Source organism: Nyctereutes procyonoides, unplaced genomic scaffold (genome assembly GCF_905146905.1).
Source record: "Nyctereutes procyonoides isolate TBG_1078 unplaced genomic scaffold, NYPRO_anot_genome, whole genome shotgun sequence".
Taxonomy (NCBI): Eukaryota; Metazoa; Chordata; class Mammalia; order Carnivora; family Canidae; genus Nyctereutes; species Nyctereutes procyonoides.
In genome coordinates this window covers 34,594,170-34,605,146 of record NW_026575160.1, presented here as the reverse complement: position 1 = coordinate 34,605,146, position 10,977 = coordinate 34,594,170, and the positions used below count along the sequence as shown (strand labels likewise).

Below are 10,977 nucleotides of genomic sequence, written 5' to 3'. Positions count from 1 at the left end.
GGGTGGCTCAGCGGTTTAGTGCCAGCCTTCAGCCCAGGGCGTGATCCTGGAGACCCCGGATCGAGTCCCACGTCGGGCTCCCTGCATGGAGCCTGCTTCTCCCTCTGCCTCGGTCTCTGCCTCTCTCTGTGTCTCTCATGAATAAATAAATAAAATCTTAAATAAAATAAAAAGGCTTGATGGTAACTTTTGGTTTGCTGTCAAAAGAGGCAATAGGGTTCAAGAAATACACAGAACTTGGCTTTTAAACGGTGAATAAATCATTTTGCAGCTGCGAGTGGTACTGGGGAGGAAATGCTGCTCAACAGCAGGAGCCGTGTTATCCACCTCTTGAACGAGAGCCGAGAATTCCTGAATGAGAGAGGTCAGGAGCTCCTCTCTGAGCCAGGCTTCCCGTAGGCAGTGTCGAGGGCTGGCTCAGTGCGTTATCTGAGAAGCCCTAGAAAAATACACCTGTACCAAGACCCTTTCCTTTCACGCTGCCATACATGAAGCTCCTAGTACGGGAATTGCTGTTTCAATTCACACCCTGCAAGCGCACCGGAGGCAGCCGGTAGAGACGCCCAAGGTACCACCCAAGCACAGAGACCGAGAGTCAGGGAACGTCAAGAGGGGCAGAGGGGCTGCAGTGTAGACAGACCCAATTTACCTCCCAAGGCTGCCTTCCCCTAGATACGGCCGGTAAGTGTTCTAGCCAATGTGAACAAATTAAATAAAGGAAGAAAAACTGTATCTTTCAAAAAGCCGCACCAGCAAGTAGCATGTGATTTCTTGCAAACACTCTTGGGCTTATCTCTCCATGTTAATTGTGACAGTAAAACAATAAAAATCAAGATTTAATTTTAACTCATGTTGATCTGTCTAGCGCAGGAAATGGTGATGATGGGCTGGAGAAATATTAATCCACATTGGTTATTTAACGTCTGCCTTATTTTGAGGAGAGCACTGTCAAAGGCTCCTGCTCGGGACAATGAAAGTCTTCAGTTATATTTTAGTTTATCGCCGGTTTCTCCTTATAGTTCTCCCTCCGTTGGTTTTACTGCCGCTGCCAATCATCGTTCGCACCAAGGTGAGTGAACCTGGAGAGGAGGCTGATGGCTTTCCTGGGTTATTTCGTTGTCCCTTATTGTTTTTGTGTGATGGCCCAGTTCAGAGCTGAAGGGAAGGTGCTGCTTCCAGCTGAAGTCACGATGGTCATGCATTGGGTTTTTCTCCTTTTTCGTGGTTAATGTTGACCGATTCTCAGTATGACTAACTAGAATAATTAAATAACATACTCAGTCAGAATTGTTCTCTGCCTGGCAAGTAGTTGAGAGGAAGAGCAAAAGCAGCACATCGCTTGGGACCTTCCCATTCCGGTCATCAATCTCCAAGGAGATCCTGGATTAGCACCAATCCGTGCCCTGCGCCCCGGCAGCCGTGCGATACGGGGAAGAGCTGGAAAAGCAACCGGGAGCCCCAGGGTCTAGCACAGACTAATTTACATGTCAGCTCCCTGGCTGGTGTGGGCCACCAAACCCCCGAGAAATATAGTTTCCTTATGGGATGAGACAACATTGAAAGCACGAAGCAATTTTCCTCGGTTAATCGGAAAATTAAGTTATTGCACCATGTTCTGATCATCTGAGATGTTATTTCATTTTGGCGTCCTTATAAGCATTTTTCTGTTTACTTTTAAGTAATAGTCTACTAGTCTGGAACAATAAACCCAAGACATTTTTAATTCCATGGTAAAATGATTTGAATCAGCAAACAGTGAGCATTCTTTGTGCCAGGCATGAGCATGATGACTGTCAGTTGGCACAAGGACAACCCCTGGAGCTAGGCTTTCTGCGTCAGGTCCCAGGTCCTCCACTTGTACACAAGCTGAGGGACCCGGGCACACCAGCTAACTTCCCTACTCTTCTATTTTCTTATATGTAAGATTGGGATAGAAACAGGCTTGTTGTGAGAATTAAATGCATAAGTTCAAGGAAGTCCTCACTTCCTTGGAGCGCGGCTGGCACACAGTAAGTTGGGCTGCAAGAGTCTCCCTAAATGTGTTGACCCACAGCTGGGGCAATTCCCATCGTCCCATGGTGCCTTTCTGATGTTCTTCTCCAACAAGCATCTACCAAGGTTTTACCATCTGGGTTAAAATAGCATCACAGTAATCACGATACAGGGGATCCTCAGCCGCCTCGGCAGTCCGCCCCTGGGCTGGGACTCTGAAGGAATTCATGTGAGCTAATGGAAAGGCTACCAAGGTAGTTGGAGAAGGGACTGGCCCCTGCTGCCCTGGCTACCTACCAACCACCCAGCTCTAGCGGCGCCCCTGGCTGGGCCTCTCTTCCCACTAATGTCTCACAGTTCCCTGTTGGAGAAGGGACCTTCCCCACCCCTTTTTGGTCAAACATCCTTCTGAACCCTCACAGCCCTAAAGAATGTCTAGTGATAGCAACAGGCACAGTCCATTGTTTTGGTTTGGTTGGTTTTGTTTTTCCAATTTCGTGGGGCTAATCTTCCCCTCTCCCCCTCTTCCCTTCCTAATCTAGCTACTTCTGAGGACTCCTCTAGGAGTCTCTGGCGGCCACTAGACGACACAGGGCTCTCATCCACATGCTAGGCCCAAGCCCCCTTCATAGACTTGTTCCTCTGGCTAGCATGTGTGGTGGTTCCCTTTCAATTGCCCTGGGCCTGGGGCTCCCCCCGATCCGGTGACTACTACCATTCTACTATGACTGCATCCTGGTTCATACCTGGACCTTGCTATATTTTAATATTTCTGGTTAGCTTCAGCGTGAGTCCTTACTTATGGCGGAGAAAATGAGAAACCAAACAAGTCGATGCAAGCTTAGGCTGCAGCTGCCTATCTTCTGTGCTGCTCCTTTGACGTACTCATACATGACACTTTGATGTTCTTCCATAATTTTCAGAGACAGTGAATATAAATTCTTTGAAAGGGAGAACGACTAAATAAATAAAAAGCGGTGGTTTCAGCGCATGATTCATTAATCAGAAAGTGTTTTCTTGCCAAGAAATGCAGTCACTGATTTTTTTCCCCAAGGTGTTATGATACGAGTACATTAGGCCTGTGGAGAGACCAGAGACCTGGCACCAAGTTGCATTTGACGAACTGTGTTCCTCTTTCCGTTTCCGCTAATCAATTCATTTGTTAAAACTCAATCAATGTTAATGTGAGGGTTTTTTCCTAGTACAATAACATGATTTCATTTTTGGCTTCTTCAAATGCATATTAAATCATTCAATCAACTGCTGAATAAACTCAAAGAATATTATTTTGATTCTTCCTTACAATGAAAACAGAACTTTTTTTTTTTTTTCAAAGAATATGGGTCTTTGGAGGGTGTGAACCCAAAGTAGAGGCTACTGCGACAAGGATGCAAATCAACCTATTATGACCTTTAGGTTACTGAACTAGAGAACTCAGTGCTTCTAAACACTCAGTAATAGAACAACTAAAGAATTCAGACAAAACAAAAAAATCAATTTTGATTTGTAAAGACACAATAAGTCTACACAATGTAGGATGAACAATGAATTACTGACTGACTTTTTCCCCATTTTTCTACTGATTATTCGGTTGTTTCTATGGACTGGCCTTAACCCTTACTTTAGTTCCATCTCAGTTCGGAAATGTGGCATCAACCATAAGAAGCTCTCCGTGGTTTTACGGTGAATTACTCAGAGTGAAGGAGAAGGGAACCCTTCGCGGAGCGCACCTCTCCGCTCGGCATCCTGCGTGATTATCTTATTTAACCTTCATCACTAATCATAAGACAATCACGTATATCGTATCATCAGAATTGATGCTCACAGATATGTGACCCAACAAACATCGCCCACCCAGATACTGTAGGAACTGGACTTAAACCCACATTCTGTCAGAACTCAGAACTCATGCTTAAGCAGTAGTTATGTCTTTTCCGTACTTATACTTTTGAAGATTGACCCCTATTTTGCAGAGTTAGATAAAGTGTGACTGGAGAGTCGCTATCAATAGCTCGGGTGTTTCTCTGTGTTAATACGTCGGACAGGTCAAACCCCAGGTGAGGTATATCTCAGCCATTTCCTCAGTTGACCTCATGCTACCCAACGTCTTGAAGGTAGATCATTGCCGTGATTCTAACCACGGGGAGGGGCCTGCACCGAAGCAGCAGTCGTCTGTGCCATTTGCTGAAAGTCTCAGAGTCCCAGCTGCACACGTAGGTCACGTGGGCTTGTCAGGATATGCTGCCCCCCTTCACACCTGTGCCCAGATGTCCACCAGGATCACGGCATTAGGTTGGCATCTTCCTATCTTCTAGTTGGAAGAAATTTTAAGATTGTGGTTTTCAGTGTTTTCCTGGAAATATTTTATAGCAAAGAAGAATATGCTCCCAGGCATAAGTCAAACAGAAGCTCTAATTTAATCCTTATAAATTGGGTATTATTATTATTATTAGTCCAATGTTGCAGATAGAAACAGAGACAGAAACAAGTAAATACCTTGCCAAAACGTGGCTACATAGATGTTTCCGATCAGCATCTGTCTGACTCTAGAGCCGAGATTTCAACCACAACTGAGTATCGATGTGTTTATGGCTTCCACGGTGTTGTGATATGTATACTCGTAATGTGTTGGGATAAATATCACTTTACTAAAGGAATCCTGTTTTCTCACTGCTTTACACTAAAACATCAGGAATTCTGTCTTTTTTATTGTCACATAAGCACAGAGGTAGTCTTAGTCTTTCTCCAAGTAGTTGTTAGTGATCAATTAAACAAGCCTGTAATATTATTCCTACTAATGTAAATAATTGAATGAAATTAATAATTGCGCTGAATTTTTCTCACTTTGGAGAGGAAGTTTCTTAAGTATTCCCAGAAAAAAGTTAAAATTGGCCTGGAGTACATGCCATAGTTCCAACGATATCCTCTTGCAACTTTCTTCCTTTTTTTTTTTTTTTACTATTTCAAGTATCTTGTTAATTTTTGCTTTTCTCAGTACTGTGTACTATATCTTTACTCATTTTTTTCAATTCTTGGCTTTTCTTTGTCTCTCTATTAATAAAACAAAGAGATAGAAAGAAGGCCCGGGTTTTTTGAGGAGCTGTAAGTGGGGAAAATTGAGCAATAATATTTTCCGTGTGTATAGTGCATTTCTTCCAGGTATGTCTCACTCTGTCTGGCTTATCCCTGGTTTGTCTCTAATTAGGACCCTCCTTTTTATAGATTTTATTTTTTTATTTGAGAGAGAGAGAGAGAGAGAATGCACATGTGAGCATAAGTGAAGGGGGAGGGAGAGGGAATTGCAAGCAGATTTTGCCCTGAGAGCAGAACCCCACACCCAGTCCATCTCAGGATCCTGAGCTCTTGACCTGAGCCAAAACCAAAAGTCTGACCCTCAAGCTGCTTAACCGACTGAGCCACCCAGGTGCTCCAGGACCCCTTCCTGAGATAAGGGGATGGGAAACAGACACATGGATATTGAGCTGCTTGCCTCAGTTGATTGGTTGTAAAACCAAAACCAGATTTCAGTTATTTCTCAGATACGTCAGGATTTCTCTGCAAAATATTTTACATGAGGAGAGACTTGAAGAGAGAACAGGAGAGTCAACACAGCAGAGCGTGAGTACACAGGCACAGCGCTGGTGAGGGAGGGAGGAACCACAGCATGAAGGGCCGGCGGTACTTCTGCAGCTGTCACGTGCTACCTGTGTTTCCTTCACAATATATTCATCTGTTTCATTATGAATTTCCTTTTTTTAAAAGATATATTTATTTGAGAGAGAGTCAGTGAGAGACAGCATGAGAAGGAGGGAGAGGGAGAAGCAGGCTCCCTGATCGGCTGGGGGCTCTATCTATCCCTGAGCAGGGAGCCTAATGTGGGGCTCTATCCTAGCACCCTGGGATCATGACTTGAGCCACTCAGATGTCCCCATACCATGAATTTCAAAGTTATGATAGAAATAATAAATAGAAGAAATGATCTATAATGAGAGACTTATGGTGCCAAATCTAAAAAAAAATCTGGGAGAAATATTGTGCTCATAGAGAAATGCAAACCTGTAAGTGATAAAGAATGTACTAAAAGGAGGGAAGTCTGACAGAGAAAATGAAAATGAAGGGGATAGAATTTAAAAAGACTACAAGTGAAAGAAGAGGAATGGGAGGAATTCCAAGCAAAACATAATGAACTTTGTTTTTTTTTTTAATTTTTTTTTAAATTTATGATAGTCATACAGAGAGAGAGAGGCAGAGACACAGGCAGAGGGAGAAGCAGGCTCCATGCACCGGGAGCCTGACGTGGGATTCGATCCCGGGTCTCCAGGATCGTGCCCTGGGCCAAAGGCAGGTGCCAAACCGCTGCGCCACCCAGGGATCCCACATAATGAACTTTGAAGGGGACAAGTCAAATAAGCATATTAACAGAAATAATTGATATTGTTTTAAATGTTCTTTTAAAATATGGTAGGGGTTTAAGATAAGGGGGGAAATGCTGTAAACTCCAAGAAAGTAAGCATTTTAGCCACAAAAGAGCATCAGAATGATGGAGGGTGAGGAAAAAGAAAAAAGAGAAATCATGGTAATAGTAATGTGGTCGATTAGCAAAACCAAGAAATCCAGATTTGGTGTATATTCTCCACGAATATCTTATGAGAACTTGCTAAGCCCAAAGTGCTGCGCTAAGTGAACTGTGGGATATTAGCGTAAGTGTAAAGGAATGCTTCAGCTTCCAAGCAGCTTGCACAGTTGCCACCTACGCTATGGCAAATATTAATCACAAAACAAGGTTGTATATAAATATGTGCCAAGTGATTTAAACAAATAATTTGTGTCTAGACGTGTGATTAAAAGGTAGTTAAATCTCCAGGGAGTCATCCTCCTCCAGCCCTTCCACGTCCCCAGCCACACGCAGTCCCATTGCCCACCACCTGCTGCTCCTTTCTTTATCTCAGAGAACCTGCTGGCCTTCACCCCGTTCCCAGGCCTGAAACCTGTGTCATCTCAGGTGCTTCAGGTCATGGGGCTGTGTTGCCTCATTTCCAAAATCCAACCCCCTCCCATCTGCTTTTTTTTTTTTTTTAAGATTTTTATTTATTTATTCATGGTAGACAGGGAGAGGCAGAGACCCAGGCAGAGGGAGGAGCAGGCTCCCTGCAGGGAGCAACCTGGGCCCTGGACCCCGGGTCCCCAGGATCACGCCCTGGGCCCAAGGCGGCGCTCCATGCTGAGCCCCCGGGCTGCCCCATCTGCTCCGTCATCTGCCTTTCCCCGGCCCTGCTTTCCTCGGGCCGCCCCCTCTCTTTCCCATGGATCATTTCATAGTCTTCTCCCCCAGGGTCCTGCCCGAGTGCTACTTCCAAAATATCAACCTGGTCCTATTGCGCCCCTGGTCCAACTTCTTCAGTGATTTCCCTTTGCCTACAGGGGAAAAAGTGTCTATACAAGCCGTGTCTACACTGATGGGTCTTTAAGATCTTGCCATGCATTTGCCCTAACAACCAGCCCGCCAACCCAGCACCTGGTCCCGCATTCACAGCTCCCACACCAGCATCATCTCCCTGGATGAAGTCCCTGGGCGGCCGCCTGGAGTCTCGGGGGCGCATCCTCCACCCTGGTCCTGGGGCGCCCTTTCCCTCGCTCTGTCCTGGACAAGGGGGCTGTGGCTGTGGCCTCGCGTCCTCTCGGCGCTCCCTTGCACCCGGCCCGGGCCTGGGGACAGTGTGCTTTCCCCGGGCCTATAGGCCTCGGAGACATCGGCCATTGCAGAGAGATGCTGGGGTGGGGGCTGATGGCCTGTCCCCACAGAAAGATGGCCTGTCCCCGCAGAAGGATGACCTGTCCCTGCAGAAGGATGGGGAGCTTCCCCAGCCTCAGAGGCAAAGATAGGGTGCAGGAGAAGAAAGATGGGGAAAGGAAGGGACTTCAGATAGAGTGGAAGTGTAGCAAGGGAACGCAGCAAGTGCTGGTGGACGAGGAGGTCCATTTTTCTGCCTGTCTTGGCGACAGTAATAAAGGTGACTGTGCAGTCTACGCCTCACAGCAACCTGAGAAATCCTCATTAGCATCCCCATCATCCCCATCATCCCCATCATCCCCATCACTCCATCATCCCCATCACCCCCATCACCCCATCACCCCCATCATCCTCATCATCCCCATAATCCCATCATCTCCATCATCCCATCATCTCCATTATCCCATCATCCCATCATCCCCATCACCCCATCACCCCATCATCCCATCATCCCCATCATCCCCATCACCCCATCATCCCATCATCCCCATCACCCATCACCCCCATCATCTCATCATCCCCATCATCCCCATCATCCCCATCACCCCATCATCCCATCATCCCCATCACCCCCATCATCTCATCATCCCCATCATCCCCATCACCCCATCATCCCCATCACCCCATCATCCCCATCACCCCCATCATCTCATCATCCCCATCATCCCCATCACCCCATCATCCCATCACCCCCATCACCCCATCTTCCCATCATCCCATCATCCCCATCACCCTATCATCCCCATCACCCATCACCCCCATCATCCCCATCATCCCATCACTCCATCATCCCTATCATCCCCATCATCCCATCACTCCATCATCCCTATCATCCCCATCATCCCATCATCCCCATCATCTCCATCATCTCCATCACCCCATCATCCCCATCATCCCATCATCCCCATCACCCCATCACCCCATCATCCATCATCCCCATCACCCCATCATCCTCATCATCCCCATTATCATCCCTGATGAGCAGAGACTTGATGACAGGTAGAGCAATCTGCCCAGCTCACTGCCTCCTGAAGTAAGGGAGGGGGTTCAAACGCAGTCTGGGCGGCTCCCGAGCCCATAGGGACATTGCGTCTTTACTAGGATTTGTGTCCCACCTTTAGGAGCTCGTGCCCAGTTTGCCTCCCTCCATCGTCTCTGGGTTTCAGTCATAAAGCGAGAGAGGAGGGGACATCCCCTGTCTGGGCCGCAGGGTGACCACAACCCGGGATGAGGCCCTGGTGGCTCTCAGCGACAGGGACTGCAGCCACCTCGGCCCCCCTCGTCTGTAAAGTGGACCAGGCCCTGGAGGAGCCTCCAGCGGCATCTGTGGGTGGCTGTGGGTGCGAAGGCCGTGGCGGCCCGGGGTCCGGAGGCGGTGATACACCCTGCACGTTGGCCCCCAGGCCGGGGCTAGTGAGCTGGGCCGCCAGTCTGGTGCCACCGTGTGCGCAGCAGGTGCGGACAGCACGTCCCCCTCGCTAACTAGCTGCAGGGGTCAAATGGAAAGAGGGATTAAACATTCTCTAGTAATTGGCAGAGTGACTCCACCCATGGCCTTTCCTTGCCATCCATTTGGGCTAAAAAGTAACAAGAAATGCTAGTTTTTTTTCCTTGGCTTTGTAAGTTGAGCTCCTCCTTACTCTTCATCTTCCGACAGGAGAATATTTCTAATCATTTTAAGCCTTGCAATTAATATGGATTGAGTCTTGAGAAATCCCTGCCGCAGAAGGGGTAGGTGTATCACAAACTATGCAAGCCCTTTACAGGCTCTGTCAAATAATAATAGTGTTTTTCTCGTAGCACCCAGATTTAAAATACATGATTTTTCTCCTTTCTTAATTGCTCTGTGTTCTCTTTAGAAAATCAATTGCAGCGAGTGAGGCCCATGATTGGTCCTGCTTTTCTCAAGCTGTGCTGAGTGATCGTGCCCACGTGTGTACTAATTCATCAGCCAAATTGCTCCCTAATATCCGTCAGAGTGTCATTAAAAAATGGAGGGAAGGGGTGAAAAAAACTATGTTTTACAGACTAATTTTTATTTCAATTCCATCTGGAGGTATAATTTAAAAGAGAAACAAGGTGATTTTTAAATATAATCAGCCGCACTTCCCAAGACAGTTTGACAGTCGGAATTTGTGGGGGAGAAGCCATTATCCAAATTGCCTAGTCATGGCTTCATGTGCCTTCCTGCCTCTGCAGCGAGCGCCCCGGCTGCACTCGGTTGAGGTGGTGAAGACGAGGTACGACTGCATTATTGTTAAGTGGGGCCTGGGGAAGATAGTGTTCGATGCAGGAAAAGTTTTAGCTCTACTTCTTGTTTCCTGGCAAGAGAGATGAGAGCTCCGGGAAACACGGAGAAACATTCCTCCTGTGGGGTGAGGTTACGATATCCAGTGCCAGCAGGTAGGAGAGAATGCAGAAAAGAAAGCAAGATTCCTATGCTGAAGAATTTTATATCTAGGGTAGTGATTAAGACTTTTACGTAGGGGTCAAGACATATAAATAGAAACAACCGTAGGAAGAACACAGCAAAACTGTGAAAGGAAAACAACTCAACAAATATTACTGGTGCTCACTACACGCCAGGCATTGCCTTAAGTACTGGGAACAGAGCAATAAATGACAAAATATATGTTCTCGTGGCGTTTCTGCTTGGATTGAAGCCCGACTCTACCTCATCTTAGCAATGTGGTCATTGATCTCTATTTGAACAGGGAATTGCAATGCCTACCTCGAAGAGTTTTGTCGCAGACTAAATAAGAGGAGTCTGCGGAACTCCAAGTACTGTACCTGGTGTGTGGTGGCATCCTCATAAAGCATCCTTTTACTTATTCAGAAGACAGAAAAGCAGCATTGTCTATTTACTTGTTAGATGTCTTTACCTTTTAAGTAAGTTCTTGCATCTACAAAGCTTGTGATCAGCAGTTCAGCTCACACAGTTAGGGCTCCTCCACCCCAACCACCCTCCACTCTAAACAGATGCGTGTTTCCTGTGGACCAGAGTGAGTCAGACAAGCAAACAAGGGTAGTGAAGGTGAGAACCTTATGGTTGAAAATGCTCTCCCATCATCCTGGGTTCAGGCAAGTTCAATGACCTGAACTAAGGGCCAGAGAGTAATTTTCTTGTAGCTACCAGGAAAAAAAAAAAAAAAAAAAAAAAAGCTACATCGACAACTGTCTGTGCAGCATTCACA

The 10,977-nt window shown here is 46.6% G+C and overlaps 1 protein-coding gene across 1 annotated transcript in view; it reads left to right on the top strand.

Moving 5' to 3' along the window:
- The first annotated feature begins 953 nt into the window (after positions 1-953).
- The window catches only part of SLC13A1 (solute carrier family 13 member 1), a 97,592-nt gene continuing 87,568 nt past the window's right edge, over positions 954-10,977 (top strand). Inside the window, exon 1 of the mRNA XM_055314864.1 lies at positions 954-1,069. Coding sequence (XP_055170839.1) covers positions 971-1,069 — 99 coding nt within the window. The 5' untranslated portion in view covers positions 954-970. The remainder of the gene's footprint in view (positions 1,070-10,977) is intronic.